The sequence below is a fragment of the Sinocyclocheilus anshuiensis genome, unplaced genomic scaffold (assembly GCF_001515605.1).
Source record: "Sinocyclocheilus anshuiensis isolate Anshui unplaced genomic scaffold, SAMN03320099.WGS_v1.1 scaffold438, whole genome shotgun sequence".
In the NCBI taxonomy this organism is placed as follows: domain Eukaryota; kingdom Metazoa; phylum Chordata; class Actinopteri; order Cypriniformes; family Cyprinidae; genus Sinocyclocheilus; species Sinocyclocheilus anshuiensis.
In genome coordinates this window covers 49,530-67,224 of record NW_015546118.1, presented here as the reverse complement: position 1 = coordinate 67,224, position 17,695 = coordinate 49,530, and the positions used below count along the sequence as shown (strand labels likewise).

Genomic DNA, 17,695 nt, shown 5'->3' with positions numbered 1-17,695 from the left:
CTTTGTGTCACAAATCCAACTGTCTAACCATTAGGCCACAACTGCCCCACGATGCATTTCTGTATTGTATATTTCCATGATGATGACAGTCACATCAGGACAGTTTTCACAACTTACTTGAAACTGCTAAAAACTGCCAATGCCAACTGGCAATATGAGCTGCCAGGGTTTGAGTTCAAAGTGTTTTCAAATGAATTTTAGAAAAACGGATTATAGGAGCAAGATCAAGACTAGCAGGAGAGTTGATCTAGGTTTAGGAGGGACAAAAATCACAATTTGTTCCCTTCAGATGCATAAAGATTTATTTCTCACATCACAAAAGTTGTCTTAGTCCCTCAAACAGGATCAATAAGTCATATAAAAATAACAACATGTAAAACACAACCATAAGAGCAGGACGAAATATACGGTTATGTGCAACACCATGATCACCTGCAGGACACAGTTACACACACAACATATAACAGAAGAGGAATAAGCGTGTGTTAGTTGTCAGAATCCATGTCACTGTCTCCGCCAACGGATCTGAATTCTTCACTGTCCTCCTCATCATCACTGAGCTGTGCCTGTGTGAGAACACTAGGACCTCGTCTCCGTTCATCTTCCTCCTCCTCCTCTTCTTCCTCTTCACTTATCCCATACACCTCCTCTCCATCTCGTTCTCCTGTCCTGGGGCTAGACACAAGCCTATGCATCTGACTGTCTCCATCATCATAACTGCCGTAGCTGTAACACACAGGAAGTGTAAGTGAAAGAGTTTATACAGAGACTTTATAAGAAGACATGGCATTTAATTAAAATAGCCACACTGCCTTACTGGCAATGGTACAATGATTTTCATCCAAAAAAATCCAATATTGGATTCTTAAAATATTAAGAGAATATGCAGCTATCCCGCACACAGTTCTCAACATAAAAAAGTGTGTTCATGATAAACATTATAATATTCTATTTTAATTCTACTTTATATTTATCTTCTTTTTTTATAAAAAAAAACAACAACACTAGCTTTCTATTTTTTCTATTCTATCTACTTTGTCCTCATTTGTAAGTCGCTTTAGATAAAAGCGTCTGCTAAATGTCTAAATGTAAATGTAAACACAAGCTTCTGCTGCTTTTTTAGTGTAGTTGATAGGTTTTTTTATATTAGTTACATATTAGTTATCTACAGAGATGCTGTCGACAGTTTTGTAGTGTTATATTAACTTTGTACGGTATTAACAGGCTGAAAAAGTAAAGGTAGAAAGACTAAAATCAAACAGAGCATGTGAATCAGAAATCTGTGACCTACTTCATGCACACGACCATTCAAATGTTTGATGAAAGACTCTTATGCTCACCAAGGCTGCATTTATTTGATCAAAAACGCAGTAAAACAGTAATATTGTGAAATATTATTACATTTTCAAATAACAGTTCTCTATTTGAATATATTTTAAAATGTCATTTTGTCCAGACATGGCAAAGCTGAATTTTCAGCAGCCGTTACTCCAGTCTTCAGTGTCACATGATTCTTTAGAAAGGATCACATCTTACTGACTCCAAACTTTCGAGCAGTAGTAGTTTTAGCCTGCATTAGCCTGATTTAGAATTTGTGAGATTTTATTGTTGCTATGACATGCTTTAGAAACATAAATTAATCCTTTACCAATTGATGTAGATGAGAACAGTATGGAGCATGATTAGAATAGCTGACCGAGGGCATTACCAAGATGCCCCAAAGAATAACACAGGACTATTTATTAGGAAGTACTGTAAATCATGTAAATAATGTAAAATAAATGAATCACAGCACTTATCTAAGTACAAGACAAACATTATTAGACTCTAGAGTCCTGCAGTTCCTGAAGAACAGTAGCAAATCACTAACAGTGATACAAAACCACGACTTCATCTGGAATTACATCAGCGTTAATCGAACAACAATATGCTTTTTTAAAAAATATATTCTCACCTGACATTGCTGTCCTCCATGTGCATTACCCCATCAGGTCCCTCCCCCTCGTAAGACATCATACTCTCTTCCTGCTCTAGTCCAATCCGGGTGCTCTCCTGATGCCCCAGCTCAGCATCACTGTCACTGCCACTCTCTGACAGTTGGATAGCTTCAGTGGAGAGCAGATAGAGTCAATGTTACACATACAGCCAAAATATCCCACAAATACTCCTATACTCACGAGTACACACAGACTCACAGGAGAATGGATTATCGCCTTCCTCCTCACTAGCGTCGTCTTCTGCATCTGACATCAGCAGATCCTGGTAGAGCACACTGGCATGTGCTGGCCGGCTGGAGCTTTCATCGTCCTCCTCCTCCTCATCATCCCTATGCATACGCCTCTGTGGCCGCATTAGAAGATCATCTTCATCATCCTCATCTTCATCATCCAGATCACCCTCGTCAGCCTAGAAGTACATACAACACTCAAATCTATGACAATGAAACATTCAGCTAAACCACAGATACTGTGCTATTGCTTAATGCATATTTTCATTTTGTACACAATAATTAGTTCATTAAATCAATCAATAATGGGGGGGAATAGGGAACTGAGGTTTCCATGTTAAAGACCTCTGGATTAAGTTTTTTTTTGCCCAAGACTATTACCGGAGCAGGTGTTTTAGGTTTGCCATCATCATCTTCCTCATATCCTTCAATGTCCACATCAGACTCCTCCTCACCCATTCGGCCTCTGCCGTAACGGCCCTTTGGAAGGTGTACACAAAAAAGTAGTTAAGAAAACTACACAGAAGGAGAGGACCAATCAGAAAATGCATGCAGCAGAGGATGGACAGATGGAGGGAGGTAATTTATCATCTTTGGATATAATTTTTTTGCACATTAAAACCCTAAAGCTTTTTTCGAACAAAAGAACAGTTAATGGTTGAGATACGGAAACCACTACATACTGGTCCCTGAAAGAATAATTTCAGCTACATTCCTTGCAAATGTTCTATATTGGTTTGCTCTTAGCTGGTAAGAGATTCAATTTGAAAGAAATGACCGATTTTGAATTTAGCTCACTAAATACCAGTTCTAAAATGTATCCTAAACATCCTTAATAGCCGCTGGAGATGGGTTAGAAAGCAAATCAAGCAGCAACACACAGAAACCATCACAGTACAGGGGTGGGTGACCACAAGAATGGATGGTGGGGTGGAAGGACATATCTAAAGGGGTAAAGCAAGCCAGCCAATAAAATGAATGAAGAGATGAATGGACAGAGGAATAGATGAATGGACAGAGAAGGAGAGGAATACCTGCCCCCCTCTTTTCTCAGGGGTGGGAGGGATTAGCGTAGCCTCAGCTAACAGACTAGAATCTCCCTGCAAACTCACAGACACACTGTTCTCACACACATCAGGCTGAAAGAAAGAAAGAAAGAAAGAAAGAAAAGGATAGTAAACAAAAGGAAAATCATGAAAAATAAGAAGAAAAAGAAAAAGCCCCATTCACAGAAAGACAAACAGGTGTCATAAAGGGAGGAGGAAAAGACAGGAACAGTGAGGAAATGTGCATCAAACAGCTGTGCAGTACAGAAAGTTTGGCTTATGCAGGAGAGAGCGAGAGAGAAATACAAGCCTTCTGTTCTATTTCTGTCAGAATCTCTTATGCTGACATGCTTCATTTCACTGGCTACAAAATACACTTGCACACAGAGCGCTTGAGACACCTGAGATTACGCCCTCAGTGTAATCTGTGCATGTACCTGAGGTGTGTACGGTCCAGGGGTAAAGGGGTCTAAGCTCTCAAGGTCTGCAGCATCCAGAGCAGCTTCTTTAGCAGTAGAAATGTCTTTTTCCAGTTGAGTCAGGTGTTCATCATACTAACAGACACATACACATTAAACATTTCAAAAACAAGTCAAAGCACATGAAAACAGCAAAGAGCTCGCTCACTTGCACACAGGCATACCTCTGCTAGAGTCTGCTTACAGATGTTTACAATCTCCAGAGATGTTTTGGTGTAAGGACTATCAGGTCCTGAAAAAGTAAAAATGTATATAAAGGTGAAACCACAATTTTTGTTGAGATGAAACAGCATTTTCATAACTAAAAGATTCATGTTTCTCACCATTGTAGTTGACACTGTTGGTGTGAATGAGACCGACATCAGAAAGAAACACCTCTCGGTTCTGATACTTGTGTTTGGAGATGTTCTACACACAAACACGCACACAACTCAGAGATTCTTAAATAAATCACATTTTAACTGAAGATTCTTGCATCAACACACAGATCGTCCTGACCTTACGGAGTGTGTCCAGATCCATGGGGTTGATGATGACTTTATAATAATCAGGAACAAATTTCTTGTTAACAGGATGATGGAAGGGCCAGGACTACAGAGAGAAAGATAGATATTAACTAATTAAGAAAAAGCAATTAACTTCATTTTTACTAATTGGCAGATTAGCTGGTCCTCTCTTTTGATGTCATAATACTTTGATAATTTTATGTAAAAATTTAAATATCCCTAAATTTCATATTTGGATTAAATAGGTGTTTACTTGTATAAAGTTTTTGGTAAAAAGTCACTGAGCACTTACATCCATGCCCGCCTTTGTATTTTTTATTTATATCAATTTTTAATTAATTTTATTTTACTTATTAATTTATTTATGCATTTATGTATTATTTTGTTATGTATTTTCTAATTTTATTATAGTGCAGGGTATTTAATTTTACTGCTAAAATGTAACTGGCTGGAGTTTGTTAATTGAGGGGCTACTATTACTTAATTTTAAATTGTGGTAAATGGGTTTGTTATCTGTGCACTTGTTATTTTTAATGCAAAAAAAAAATCCAATAAAGAATTTAGAAAAAAAAAATCATCAAATAGGTTAATATTGCTCAAACTGACTTGCAGTTAATAACACTGGACAGACATTAAATACGAATTATTAAAAGAATAGGAAATTAGTCCTCTAATACCTAAATACAAGTAAATATAAAATGTATAAGGCTAGAACAGGAAATAACATCACTCACGTCAGGTACAGCCATCATCTTCTGTGTGACAATGTTGTCAAGGATGAAGGAGAAAGCGACCTGATCATCATCATCCAGAAGGGGATTAATGGCTTTTTCCAAACGAACTAAACGCTCTTCTTTCTGCAAAGAGAGTGATAAGAATTAGTCCTTAAAGGGGTGGTTCATTGCGATTTCACTTTTTTAACGTTAGTTAGTGTCTAATGTTGCTGTTTGAGCATAAACAATATCTGCTAAGTTACGAAGCTGAAAGTTCAATGCAAACGGAGATATCGTCTTTTAAAATTCTGGCAGTTTAATGCCTAGAAAAACGGCTGGTAGGGACTACAATGAGTTACTTCCCGGGTTCATGACGTAACAAACCCAGATAAACCCCGTTAAAGCTTTAATCAGGATAAAACCGTATATTAAAAGCTAACATAAGCAGTAGCATTTACAAATAACAGTGTATCTAAAAGTATGAGACAACAACAAACAAAAAACATAGGCCTACCATTAAAGCTGTGCTTGCAGAGGTTCTGCACGATCCTCTTCAATAATATCCTCTGCTTCTCAATCGGGCTCAATCTGATAAGCGATATTAACTGCGCCGCTGTTTACAATACAACCGGAGCACATGCTGCTGAGGTGAGGGGCGGGACTTTTAGACGCTCACTAGAGGCGGTTTAGCCAATCACAACACGCTGGGCTAGCTAACCAATCAGAGCCCATCGCCTATTTCTGAGGGCGGGGCTTCATAAAAGCAGGAAATGATCAGCGTGTTTCTCAGAGAAGGGACAGAGCGGTGTGGAATAAAGGTAAATTATGTGAAAAATAATGCGTTTTTAAAAAAACGAAACATTAACACGTTAGACTTCACCCCATAAACACAATCAAGCCTAGGAAAAAAAAAACAGTGAACCACCACTTTAATTTCTTTGCAAGTATGTGTAGTCCTAGTAAAAGATACACATCTACCTCTTTGAGTTTCTCATCACACAGATTCAACATTGCTTGACTGACGAGAGTTAAAGGATGCTTTGCACCTGAAAACACAAAAAAACAGATCATGAGTATGTCTCGCCTGAATAAAGAAATTAAGTTTCTCTACGAGTTACGTGTGAAAGTACCATTGTACGTAGCACTGTTTTTGTAGACGAGTTCAACACTCTCTCTGAACTCTTCTCGTGAAGGGTACATGCGCTTGCGAACATTTTCACGCAACGTCTGCAGGTCCATCGGCCGTGTGATGATCTTGTAATAATCCTTAACTACTTTGCCATTAACAGGAGTGTGAAACGGGTAGGTCTAAAAACAAACACCATATAAGTGTCTCATAGCATGTGTCCATGTGTAGTATAGAGAGATATTATAGAAAGATAGGTGAATGTGCCTTACATTAGGAAGGTCCCTCATGTCATTAATGATGCTCTCCAGCACTGAAGAGAGTGTGACCATGGGGTCTGTCCTTCTACGATGGATGGACTTATGAGGACGCTGAGAGAAAGGCAGAGAGTTAAAATGAATGATGATGGCACACTAAGAAGCTGCCATAAGCTTATTACTTATACAGGCTCTATAGGGAATATAAATGACTATTGTACAAAGAAACACTTAAAACATACTCTTACATTGAGGTAGTCACAGTGCACCGTTGTCCCCACACGTCTCTTCTTTTTAGGAGGAAGCTGCTGCTTGGGGAACTTCAGAACCAGAGATTTCCTCCGCACTTCATCAGCACTATAAACATAATGATGGATTAATATTCATAACAATGCTACAAATACTAAAACATTTTAGCAACTGAGCATACAAATTATTTAAGCAGTTGACAAAACTTTTTGGAGAGTGACTTGCGATGTGACATGCCATACATTATCTACAACCATCTTAAAGTATTTTGGCAGTTCTTTTAAATGTTAATATTAGTGCTGGGCAACAATTAAAATTTTTAATCACGATTAATCGCATTATGCTGCACAAAATTCAATAATTAATTCAAAAGTAGTGTATTATGCACTTTTTCATTTAAAAGTACTGCTATATGAACAAAAGTGCAATAACATTTGGTTTGCAAACACTTTAAACAAATAAGGTGCTTTTTACAGCAGTATTCCTTTTACATAGTAGCAGTTAAAATATTTCTTGTAAATCTCAGCTTATAACATTAATGTAATCAAATTAAATATAAAACGAAAGCTATCTGCCACTGCCAGGGCATTAACGTTTTTATAGAAAATATTTTATAGTTTGTTATAGAAAAACAAGTTATGCTCAGAGTCCAGAGCCTCATTCATAACAGTATAACAGCCGAGTAGAGACCTGCACTCCCGCGGGACCCAACGCAACAGAGTGCGGCGCGGGACAACACTTGATGGGAGAGTGTGTAGAGACTCGTGTGTGCGGGATACGGGAGATAAGGGTGTAGTCACACTATAGGCAATCTTACCCGTGAGCACGTTTGACCCCCCAAAGCCCGGTTCGTTTGACTAGTGTGATCACTCCGTGCCGCGCTCGGTTAGAAGAGGTGGGCCAGAGCGCGGTTCAGTTATATATAGATCAGCATGTGTGAGCGCTAACCATGCCAGAGCGCGGAACTTCTGATGCGTGCAGCATGATTGCGTGAACATTTCTGAGCGGCAAAAGTGATAGATCTGTAAAGCAATATATTGTGAGAGGGCCGTGTGTTACCGCGTCCCAAACGACTCAAAATAATAAACCACAAAGTTAACAAAACGATGCACTCCACTGTGATGAGCGAGAGCGCTTCTCTGCTGTCTTCATGTGCTATCGGAAACTTCCTATTTCCCGCTTATGAAGTCATGAGCGCTGCTGCAGTCTTAGGCCCACCCCAAATGCTCTCATTGGTTGAGAAGCGTGATGACACCCATCCCAAGCCAGTACTGATCAACATCCCACCCCTCCCGTGACCCATGGTTTGTCTGTATGTGTATTCAGAGCCAGTGAGCAACGGACTTTCATAATAATAAAAAACTGCGACAACGCGTTAACTTGCCCAGCCCTAGTTAATATGTATAAAGCATATTAAATTAGAGACTTGATAAGATACATTTTAAATTCATTTGTCACACCACAAGTGTTATTTTAGTATTATATACATACTATTGTATTACTTATTAAAATTTTGAATTAGCTTTTTAATTTAAATTTACATTTAATTTTAGCTATTTATAGCCATAGTGCTTTTGTCATTTTTATTAGTTATATATTTTATTAGATATATAAATATATACCTTTAATCTGTATTCCAGTTTCAATATTTTATTTGAGTTAGTTGCCAGGGCAACATTTGTTATCTACTTTTTAAGTTTACATTTTTTATTTAATGTTTATTTTATTTTGTCTATTTCAAATTACCAAAAATAATTTTTAATAGTTTTAGCAAACCATAACGCTGTCCATGGGCCCATTTTAAAAGCTAGTGAAGGTCAAAGATGGTTAGTAGAACCATGATATAAATTGCATATACACTTTTAATTAAACTGTATTAATTTTAACCTCTTGTTGATGTCTTGGCATTGATTAAAAAAAAAAGTTTACAAACACGTTATGTATCAACTACCATGTTTGTTTTACCTCTCAATGAGCTGCTTTCCAAGCACAATCTTGGTTCCTTCCACTTTAATAAGTTCTTCATTGTCATTGTGGATCACAGTCTTCTCGAGCTCCTCTTCCTGCTCTTCTGTCATTGCCACCGGATTGGAGGGCGGGGCATTGGTTTGGTAGTACAATGGGCAAAACTTATTGGTCCTCATGTGGCCAATAGCACCACAAGCTCCACATTTCAGCTGTGGACACCAGAAACATTAGAATCAGTCTGTGCAGGAAAATATCATGTGCTCATTTCATTCACAGCAAGACGCTTTCAAAAAACAAGGATCAGTGATGAGTAGGAGTGCATTTCTAATTTTGTACCTTCAGGTCTGGTCGTTCTTTGGCCTTCTTTGCCTTTTTCTCAGGTGGACCTTTAAATTTGTCTTTCTCCTGATTTCGTTTGAGGCGCCGCAGCTGCTCCTGAATTCTTCGCCGTTCCTTTCTCATCTCCTCCCTGTGCTGCTCATCGAATAGTGCAAACTTGCGACTGCAGACACATTCAGGGAGACACACAGACATTATTTTTCATTATTATCCGTATTTAATTTTTTATATAAAATGGTGTTCAATACTATATTAGTTATTGGTGTGTATTAATATTGACTACTACACTTATGGTATCACAATAACTCTTACTAAGTAGACAAATAGACACTTACATGAAGTCATCATCCTTAGTCGTGCGTATACGCAAGTAAGCGTCAATAACACCCGGTTTGCGTACAGTCTCACAGCGCACATACTCTTTGCCGTCCTCATCACGGAAGGTGCGATAAATTTTAAGCCTTCGCCCTGTTGCTGAAGAGTTCAGGCTAGTGACGGAGGAAGCGTCATCATCTTTGTGAGAGCTGGTGGAAAGGGCACTTGCTACAATGCACAAACAGATGTTGAGTTGTTAGATACAGAGAAAAATCTGGGTATTGACAAGTTGAATTTCACACACACACACACACACACACACACACGTACAGCCTTTGCGTCTTTCTTTGCGGCCTCTCTCTCTCTCATTGTCCTCTCCCATTAGCATCCGCTGCAGTTCTTTTCTTTCCTGTTCTTCTCTCTCTCTGCTCAGCTGAGAGCTGGTCTTCTTATTCTGCAGCATGTTCTCAATGTTCTTGCCCATCTCCTCAAAATCACTGTCCTCTGCTGAGCTGCTGTCCGTGTCCGTCGATAACACCTCTGTGGACTCTAATACTCTAAAACACACATCACACTCATTGTACATACACAAGAATATTGTAACATTATCAGAATTGTCATTGTCATCGCATTTTACTTACAGCGATGGCGCCGCAGATGGCAGCCTCAGTGTTTGGCTCTCCAGTGTTTGTATTGTTTTTGTTAGTTTTTCCTGTTTTTTGTTTCTCAAACACGATCAGTTTTACCAGGGATGAGCTGCTGAACATTCGGCAGAACACGCCACACAATCTTCTACCGGATTTCGTTTATTCGGACGTTTTGCTGAACGTTGTAGTCGGCGGAGCTGCTGCGCTGATCAAACGCTTCAGGACGCGCAAACGGGGGAAGCGAGCCGGCGCACTCGTGAAGCTCAGGAAGTGCGGATTCAGAACGCCGTTGCCCAGCATCCATATGGCGAATACAACTTATTTTATTTTATTCTATTCCTATTCCATCTATAGCACACCTGTACATACAATTTATTATTATTTTTTTTTTTTGTGGTTTATATTTATGCATGTGTATTTTATTCACATCTCATTTTTATTATCTGTGTGGTGTTGTTGTATCCGTGTACTGGAAGCTTGTGACACTATAACAAATTCCTTGTATGTGCAAACATACTTGGCAATAAAGCTCTTTCTGATTCTGATTCTGATATTCATTTTATGTAACCATTTTGTTAACCTAATTGTGTGACTGTGCAGAAAGAAAAGCATAGAGCTAATTTCTCTCAGGTTCTCACTTGTTCTGCAGGTCAAAAATCCTCTGGCACTCCTCTTTGTAACGTTCCTGATGTTCTGCTACAGAGAATCGAGACCCACGAGCAAATTTACTCATAGGCCCCTCCCCTGAACGAGCCTGTTCAGTAGACATGGTCCTCACGACATCGATCACCTCCCAACGGGATAGTTTTTTTATCTAAATATGCACATAAATACACACATTAGAGTATATTGAAGAGATAAGAGTACACAATTACTACCAATAAACATCCATGTCATTAGAGATAAATATAATAATATTGGAAAAAAAAACAAGCAAAAATAAATAAATAAAATACACATACAGCACCTTTATTCTCAGATAACCATTATGCTATTAGCTTATTCAGAGGCGCTATCTTTGATTAGTTTGTTAGTTTAGTGTCACCTCTTCCTCAGGAACTCCAAACTTGCGGAGCAACTGTTTGGCATTTTTGAGCGACAAACGTCTCAGATCAGCATCAGTCCCTGTCACGGTCTTTTTCACTGGCTGGGGCTCTCGATCATCCTGAGGGAAAAACAGGAAACACAGTGTTTGAAATGAGGGTGTGTGGAATATTTTAATGCATGGAATTAGGGATTCACCAATACCGATACTGGTATCGGGCCCGATACTGAGCTCCTGCTCCTTCTGTTGTGTGATCTTTGATTTTCACTCACTTCTTGTTATATTTTATTACCATTTTCTAAACTATAGTGAATAAACTGTGATAATGTGAGAAATGTTGAAGGTGTCTGAATACATTTTGGTTTGACTGTATCTATTTGATAAATGAAGTCAACCAACTAACATTATACATACTCTTTTGGTTTCTGTACCCAATATTTAAAAAATGTACAAATGCAATAAAATATTGGTATCGGTACTCGGTATCAGCAAGTACCAAAAATAAAAGTATCGGTATCGGGTGAGTACTGGAAAAAGTGGTATCGGTGCATCCTTACATGGAATCATTTAATTGCCAGGAGCTGTGCTAAATGGTCAGAAAGCACATACCTTCTGCTGTGTGGGTTTGTTAGGGACTTTAACGTATGAGAATCCTTCTCCACAGCCAGTGGGGTCAGCGACCCCTGTGACCTCCAGGAGACACTTCCCCTTCATGGCTGCAATGAATGCCCGAGTTGTGTTCCACGGGGCAGTGCGTACCTGATCATACCACCACATAATTATAATCAAAAACAGACTAAATCCATTACAAATACAATATTGAAATGTAGTCATTAAACGTCTGACCTCATCATCAATCTTCATCTGGAATTCCTCCTCATTCTCTTCCTCAGGTGCAAAAAAAGACTTCTCACCATAACCAGCATCCTGTGAGAGAGAACAGTGTACATTAGCTGGTGTGGATGTGGAAGAAAGTGTGGGAAAAAAATGAAGTTTGCATGTGCAAACCTTTAGTCTCTGCTCTGCCACCTGCATACTGTAGTATGCACAACACTGCTCTGGAGAGACCATTGCTCTGATCTCCTCTTCGGTAGGAAGCCGAAAATCAGGTTTTAGCACCCACCAGTTAGAATCCATGCCTAAAAGATTGCGCATGAAACAGCTTCAGTACAGGACAGAGGAGAGAAGTGTAACTGAACCACTATATTGGTCTCTTCCTCTCAGTCTAGTTTTATCAGTAGTAATAAATAGCAGTAACAAATATCTATGGTCAAACCCTGATGTTTTTTTTAATTGCTGGAGGTTTATTTTTGAAAAATGCCAAATGTGAAAAGTTTCTCATTTGTGTTTTTGTGGCATTCTGTTTAAGGCCTGTTTCACACAAACTGCATCTGTTACACATGAATTGCAGATTCGTATGATGCTTTTTACACTCACAGTGTTTCTGCTGCATAACATACCTACAGCTTTAAAAGAAAATGCAGTGAGTTCTGGGATACTACACTGAACTTCCTTGAAAAATGGCCATCAATTATAAAATGGTTACTGGGAGTGTGTACCTGAAATAAATACAAACTTGCCCATCATGAGATAAAATCATCTAGATTTAGACAGATTTACAGCACAGACAGTTTGGATGTTTGGATCCCTGTGTAGACCTTGCCTTTTTTGTGGAACCTTGCAGTTAAAATAGGTGCAAGTATGTGTGAAACAAGGATAAGGAAGAATTGTGATCTGGTTCACTTCCTTCTCAGAACTGTCTGTTCCTGTCCTACCTTCCCAGTACCAGGAAAAATACTTCCTGCATCTGTCAATTCTCCTGTCTTGACAAAACACACACAGTGACTGAAAACATCCTTCATCTCTCTGTTTGTCTACCTATTCTACATTTCTTGTGCATTTAAAACTTTCAGCTTGTTCAGCACAGAATTTGATTAATGTGTGTGCATAATAGAGGGTGTAAGTGCACCTGTGCGTTTAAAGTCAGCACAGAGTTTGAGGCGTTTACGGATGCTGCTCTCGGAGTGAGAAGGAAAAGCTTTCTTTATGTCTTCCATACGAATACGACGAGGGCGATCTTTACTCTTCCAAAAGAGTCGATAGATGAACACCTACAGAGAGAGAAAATACTTAAATACTCTCCAAAAAACACATGAGGCATTTTAAACAAGATTAGGATTTCAAGCTTCTATATTCTATAGGTCTCCCACAAGGCCCAATGCTGGGCCCAACATTACGTCATAACTGTGTTAATGTAATTTACACATACAACTGAAGATGTTAAATAGTAATAGTAGTTAATAGTCGGCTCATATTACTACTGTCCTACATAATCAGTCTTCACATTTTCAAAATCTACTTATGCATACATTACCTATTATAACTTGTTAACACACGACAAGAATAAAATAGGCGGGGATGGGTGCCAGTGATACCTGTAGAAAATCTCGAATGTGTGTGTTGGCTCGTTTAGAGTTGGGTCCTGGCACTTCATAGAGAGGGCACTCCTGACCCACAACAAATATGTCCACAAGCTCTCGGATGAAGTAGCCCTGCCTTGTCCGTATAATCAGGAAATCAGTCTCAGGCATCTTATGTAGGTAGATGGGTGCTCTGAACAAGTTATTTTCAAAGGCCTGTGACACACACAAAAGCACAACATAATTCATAAGGAATGACAACTTAAGGACTTCAACGTGATATGATTACGAAAACAAGGCACTTGACACAGGGTGACAGAATTGTGACAAGAAGTGTTTGTATGTCACCTGCAGTAGTTGTCCAGGGTGCAATGATCCCAGGAATGGTGAAGTGTGACAGTAAACAGTCTCTCCGTACTTACAGTCAGGTGCTCCTGGATCTTTACCTGGTTTCTACAGACAGAAACATTAACAATGGCATTATCAAGGGTGACCAGACTTGTATACCCAGATCCAGACCAAGACTTTAAATTATCAAGACTAATCAGCATCAAATCTCCCAGTGGCAGATCTTCTTTATGCACCAAGAGCTTGTAACACTCCAAAGAGAAAGGAAAAATTGAAATCGCATCATATGACCCCTCATATTTGTGACTTACTCTTTTGTAGTAGTTCTTGATTTTGGTTGCCATGCCAACTTGCATGAGAAGGGGAGGATACTCCTCGCTATATTCAGCCAAAATCAGGTCTCCGTCTTTGCCCGTCAGATCCTGAGCTGTGCGCATAAAAAACATGTCCCCTCCACCTGATGCCTGACGTTCCTGCTCTCGCATCTGAGAGATTTTAAAATATAACGAGACAAATGAAGGACAAGTATGAACTTTAATAGGACAATGTATATTATACACAAACAAACACTCACTATCACTCACAAGCACACATATGAATTCTGTCAGTCTACCTTAGCCTTCTTCTTGATGTGTTTGAGGAGAGGCTGGCTTGGATGTGGGCCAGGCTGGGACAGTGCTCCAAATGAGTACTTTTTAAGGGAGGGTCGATGGAACTGCCGTAGTTTCATAGGTCCCATATGAGTGGGGAAGAAAGGCTGCCTCAACTCAACAGCAGGAATGGAGTGCTGAGGAAAGAAATGTTGACAAAAAAAACAAAATAAGAAACAATAGGCAAAGCAAAATTTAAAAAAAAAAAGTGACGTGACATGGTGACCCATACTTGGGGTTAGTGCTCTGCATTTTAACCCATCCAAAGTGCACACACACAGCAGTGAACACACACACACCGTAAACACACACCTGGAGCAGTGGGCAACCATTTTAGCTGCGGCGCCCGGGGAGCAGTTGGGGGTTCGGTGCCTTGCTCAAGGGCACCTCAGTTGTGGTATTGAAGGTGGAGAGAGAGCGCTGTACATACGAGACTCGAACCCGCAACCTTTGGGTTACGAGTCCGACTCTCTAACCATTAGGCCACAACTTCCCCAGGATAGGAAAGACTATAATCAAATTATTTAATCTATCAATTGTATTATTTGAGTCAGTGTGATTTGGAAAATGGCACTAAAAATCTCATTTTATAAATGGACAGGCATTTTATTGTTTCTGCCCATTTAAGGGTTACACATTCAGACACATGCACATTTATGCATCTCACACTGTTGCACACACTGTTTTTAGAGGGTCATTCCACAGTGAACTATGCACATGCCCAGGACATTAAAAGGGCTGTTCGCTCACAGGAACCAGGGCCCTCATTTATCAACAGTGCGTACGCACAGATGTGTGCGTAATGAGCGCGTAAGAACAGTTTCACGCAAAGTGTGGGAACTACCAACTAGTACTTATATGTAGGAATGTGTGTAAATGCAAGCACAACTCTGAGCATGCTTACGCAGAGATTCTAGTGGTAGAACAACTAGGTACTACAAAAAGAAACTGCTGCCGTATGTGTCCTGTGTCCTTTAATTGCAAATACTCAATTAATAATTTCATATTTCAAGCTAAAAATTTGCACAATTAGTGTGAAAAACTATAAAGGACAGTTGGGAAGTCGATTTGAAATGCAGTTATATGGTCATGGCTGAACTCACTTTGCTGGAAGATTTGGCGAACCATGTGCTGCGCAGAGAACGCATTTTTCAAAGAGCGCTCTGATCCGTTTAGTGAGAGCACAGAATGGCTTCTCGCTCAGTCAGTACCGCTTTCTTTGCCATGACTTCGGTGAGGACGTATACATTCACGTGATAAAGGCAGGTGTTGTCACCATATATGGTTCATTGGAGGAGTTTCTGAATACAAATGACCATGAATGTGAACGAGCATGGTGCTTAAGAACATGTGGGATTTATCAACAATGATTACTTACTGGTGTGCGCAAGAACCGCGTGCGCATGTTTGATAAATACAGATTTTTTTGTACTTACACACATTCTAAATTTCATTCGTAGGACAAAATATAGAACCTTTTCTACACTCTTGATAAATGAGGGCCCAGATTTTCCAGATCAGACTCAAACCTGGGTCCTCATTGACATCCCTGTTTGAATGTCCTACCTGGATGATGTTTCCTCCAAAGGTGCCTCTAAGCCCCTGCTGTTTGGGGTAGTAGAACTCATCGTTGGACAGATTCCAAGGATCTTTAATCTCTGGTTGGGACATATTCTAGATACGAGTAAGAAAGAGCCACACATGAGTCATGACACACATCATCCACTTTCCAAATACTTGCCCTTTTTTTTTTTACTCCACATCTTTTCCTTATTTTCATCTTACCTGTTGAGGTTCATCTTTGATGACACCAGTCTTTCCCAACAGAATGCGACTTTTTTTCAGTGCTGTCTCTTTCTTGTTTTCTTTGGAGGGTGAATGAGAGGCTCTCTCTTCTTTTTCATCTGGAATCTCTGGAAACACAGATCAAAGTCAAATGTTAGGTTCCATGTACACTTCTTTTTACAAATATTTTCTGTAACAGAACCATGAGGTTCTGTTAATGGCCCTTTATTCTTAATTAAAAACTAACCTTTAATTAAATCAGTGGTTCTCAACCAGGGGGCCTCAAGATGACTTAAAAGAATAGTTCAGCCAATACTCAGTAGTTCAGTCAGTAGTATTTTTTTTCTTTCCTTGAAGAACCAAGATACCCATGGTCTTGGAAAACCTGGATATATGAGGTAGCCTAATTTTTAAAGTGTGATTTTTGTAAGTTAATTAAATGTATAAATTAATAAAATATTTTGTGATTCAAATTGAGAGTAAAAATATTTTTGAGAATCTCTCTCTTTAATTCTTATTCAGTAAATCATGAAAAACAGAAAAAAAAGTCACAGGGCGACAAATATTGTTGTAAACAGTAGAGGGCCTTGGACACAAAAAGGTTCAGAACCACTGCTGTAAAGACAGAACTGAAATAGGTATAAAATGTTACTCGAATACCGAGTATGATGTTTTCGTCATTGGGGTCAAGGGTGAGAATGGGAGGAGAAGGGAGGCAGTCCATGCTCTGGTCATCCCAGATTATGTTGTCTTCCCAACGGCCATAAACAAGCTCCTCGTTATCAATCGGGAATATGGAAAACCATGGGGTGTCATCCTCATGAGCAGCTGTTAGAAGATACAAATTCAGTTTGTTTTATTCTTAGCCCTAAAGAGTGGATATTAACCTCACAGCATCTACCAAACTTTAAACATGACCCACAGAACAAACAGAGGACGGTACCTTGATGATCATGATTATGTTTGTCCCTCTTTGAGCCTGATATTGATAGAGTTTTGGCCAAAGGTGGTGGGGTTGGGGGAACCAACAGAGAATTACTGCGACTTAGACCTGGAAAACATTCATACATTCATTCTACAAACCAGTGAGGGCCTGTCTATAAATGTGTGTTTTTTATATCATGCACTGTCAATGTGACCTTCTCTGTGTTTGTTGCATTATGGCTATGTTATCTCACCCTGCTGAGCGTTGTAAGCATTGGCATTACGGGTCATGCTAGTAGGCAGCCACCCAGCCAGACTGGCACGCTGAGTTTTAGTGCCCTTGTGTTTCACATCCTCTCCATTCCAGATGATATCTTCCTCCCACTGCAGCTGGGTCACCATTAAAAACAACTCATCCTGCATTGGAGACGACTCATCCTCCTGCTAACACACACAGACAGAAACACCCATTAATTTAGTTGCGTAACTATTACAACTTAAGGGGCGGTCACACTAGACTTTGAATGTGGAAATTTTTTCGGACGCTGCTGTGAATATGGGCGGGAGCAGGATATGACAATAATAATACACTTGTGTATAATAATTATATTGTACTCTCTCTCTCTCTCTATATATATATGTATATATATA

General features: G+C 39.4%; 1 protein-coding gene across 5 annotated transcripts in view; it reads right to left on the bottom strand.

Annotated features, from left to right (window-relative positions):
• Positions 1-284: 284 nt before the first annotated feature.
• LOC107700907 (transcription initiation factor TFIID subunit 1-like) overlaps positions 285-17,695 on the bottom strand; it is a 21,001-nt gene continuing 3,590 nt past the window's right edge. The window contains exons 9-40 of one of the 5 annotated variants that reach the window (XM_016502748.1): positions 17,299-17,488; positions 17,064-17,171; positions 16,781-16,948; positions 16,121-16,248; positions 15,902-16,009; positions 14,299-14,472; positions 13,997-14,170; positions 13,686-13,790; positions 13,353-13,553; positions 12,887-13,028; positions 11,926-12,056; positions 11,764-11,844; positions 11,527-11,676; positions 10,918-11,037; positions 10,511-10,686; positions 9,556-9,782; positions 9,246-9,453; positions 8,908-9,073; positions 8,569-8,780; positions 6,597-6,711; positions 6,370-6,468; positions 6,102-6,279; positions 5,950-6,017; positions 4,993-5,115; positions 4,251-4,343; positions 4,076-4,160; positions 3,917-3,984; positions 3,711-3,827; positions 2,609-2,707; positions 2,196-2,406; positions 1,955-2,105; positions 285-726 (exon numbers count right to left, since the gene is read on the bottom strand). In XM_016502748.1, the coding sequence (XP_016358234.1) occupies positions 486-726; positions 1,955-2,105; positions 2,196-2,406; positions 2,609-2,707; positions 3,711-3,827; positions 3,917-3,984; positions 4,076-4,160; positions 4,251-4,343; positions 4,993-5,115; positions 5,950-6,017; positions 6,102-6,279; positions 6,370-6,468; positions 6,597-6,711; positions 8,569-8,780; positions 8,908-9,073; positions 9,246-9,453; positions 9,556-9,782; positions 10,511-10,686; positions 10,918-11,037; positions 11,527-11,676; positions 11,764-11,844; positions 11,926-12,056; positions 12,887-13,028; positions 13,353-13,553; positions 13,686-13,790; positions 13,997-14,170; positions 14,299-14,472; positions 15,902-16,009; positions 16,121-16,248; positions 16,781-16,948; positions 17,064-17,171; positions 17,299-17,488 (4,617 nt within the window). In that variant the 3' untranslated portion in view covers positions 285-485. The remainder of the gene's footprint in view (positions 727-1,954; positions 2,106-2,195; positions 2,407-2,608; positions 2,708-3,710; positions 3,828-3,916; positions 3,985-4,075; positions 4,161-4,250; positions 4,344-4,992; positions 5,116-5,949; positions 6,018-6,101; positions 6,280-6,369; positions 6,469-6,596; positions 6,712-8,568; positions 8,781-8,907; positions 9,074-9,245; positions 9,454-9,555; positions 9,783-10,510; positions 10,687-10,917; positions 11,038-11,526; positions 11,677-11,763; positions 11,845-11,925; positions 12,057-12,886; positions 13,029-13,352; positions 13,554-13,685; positions 13,791-13,996; positions 14,171-14,298; positions 14,473-15,901; positions 16,010-16,120; positions 16,249-16,780; positions 16,949-17,063; positions 17,172-17,298; positions 17,489-17,695) is intronic. The other 4 variants (XM_016502750.1, XM_016502749.1, XM_016502751.1 and 1 more) reach the window with 4 other exon arrangements.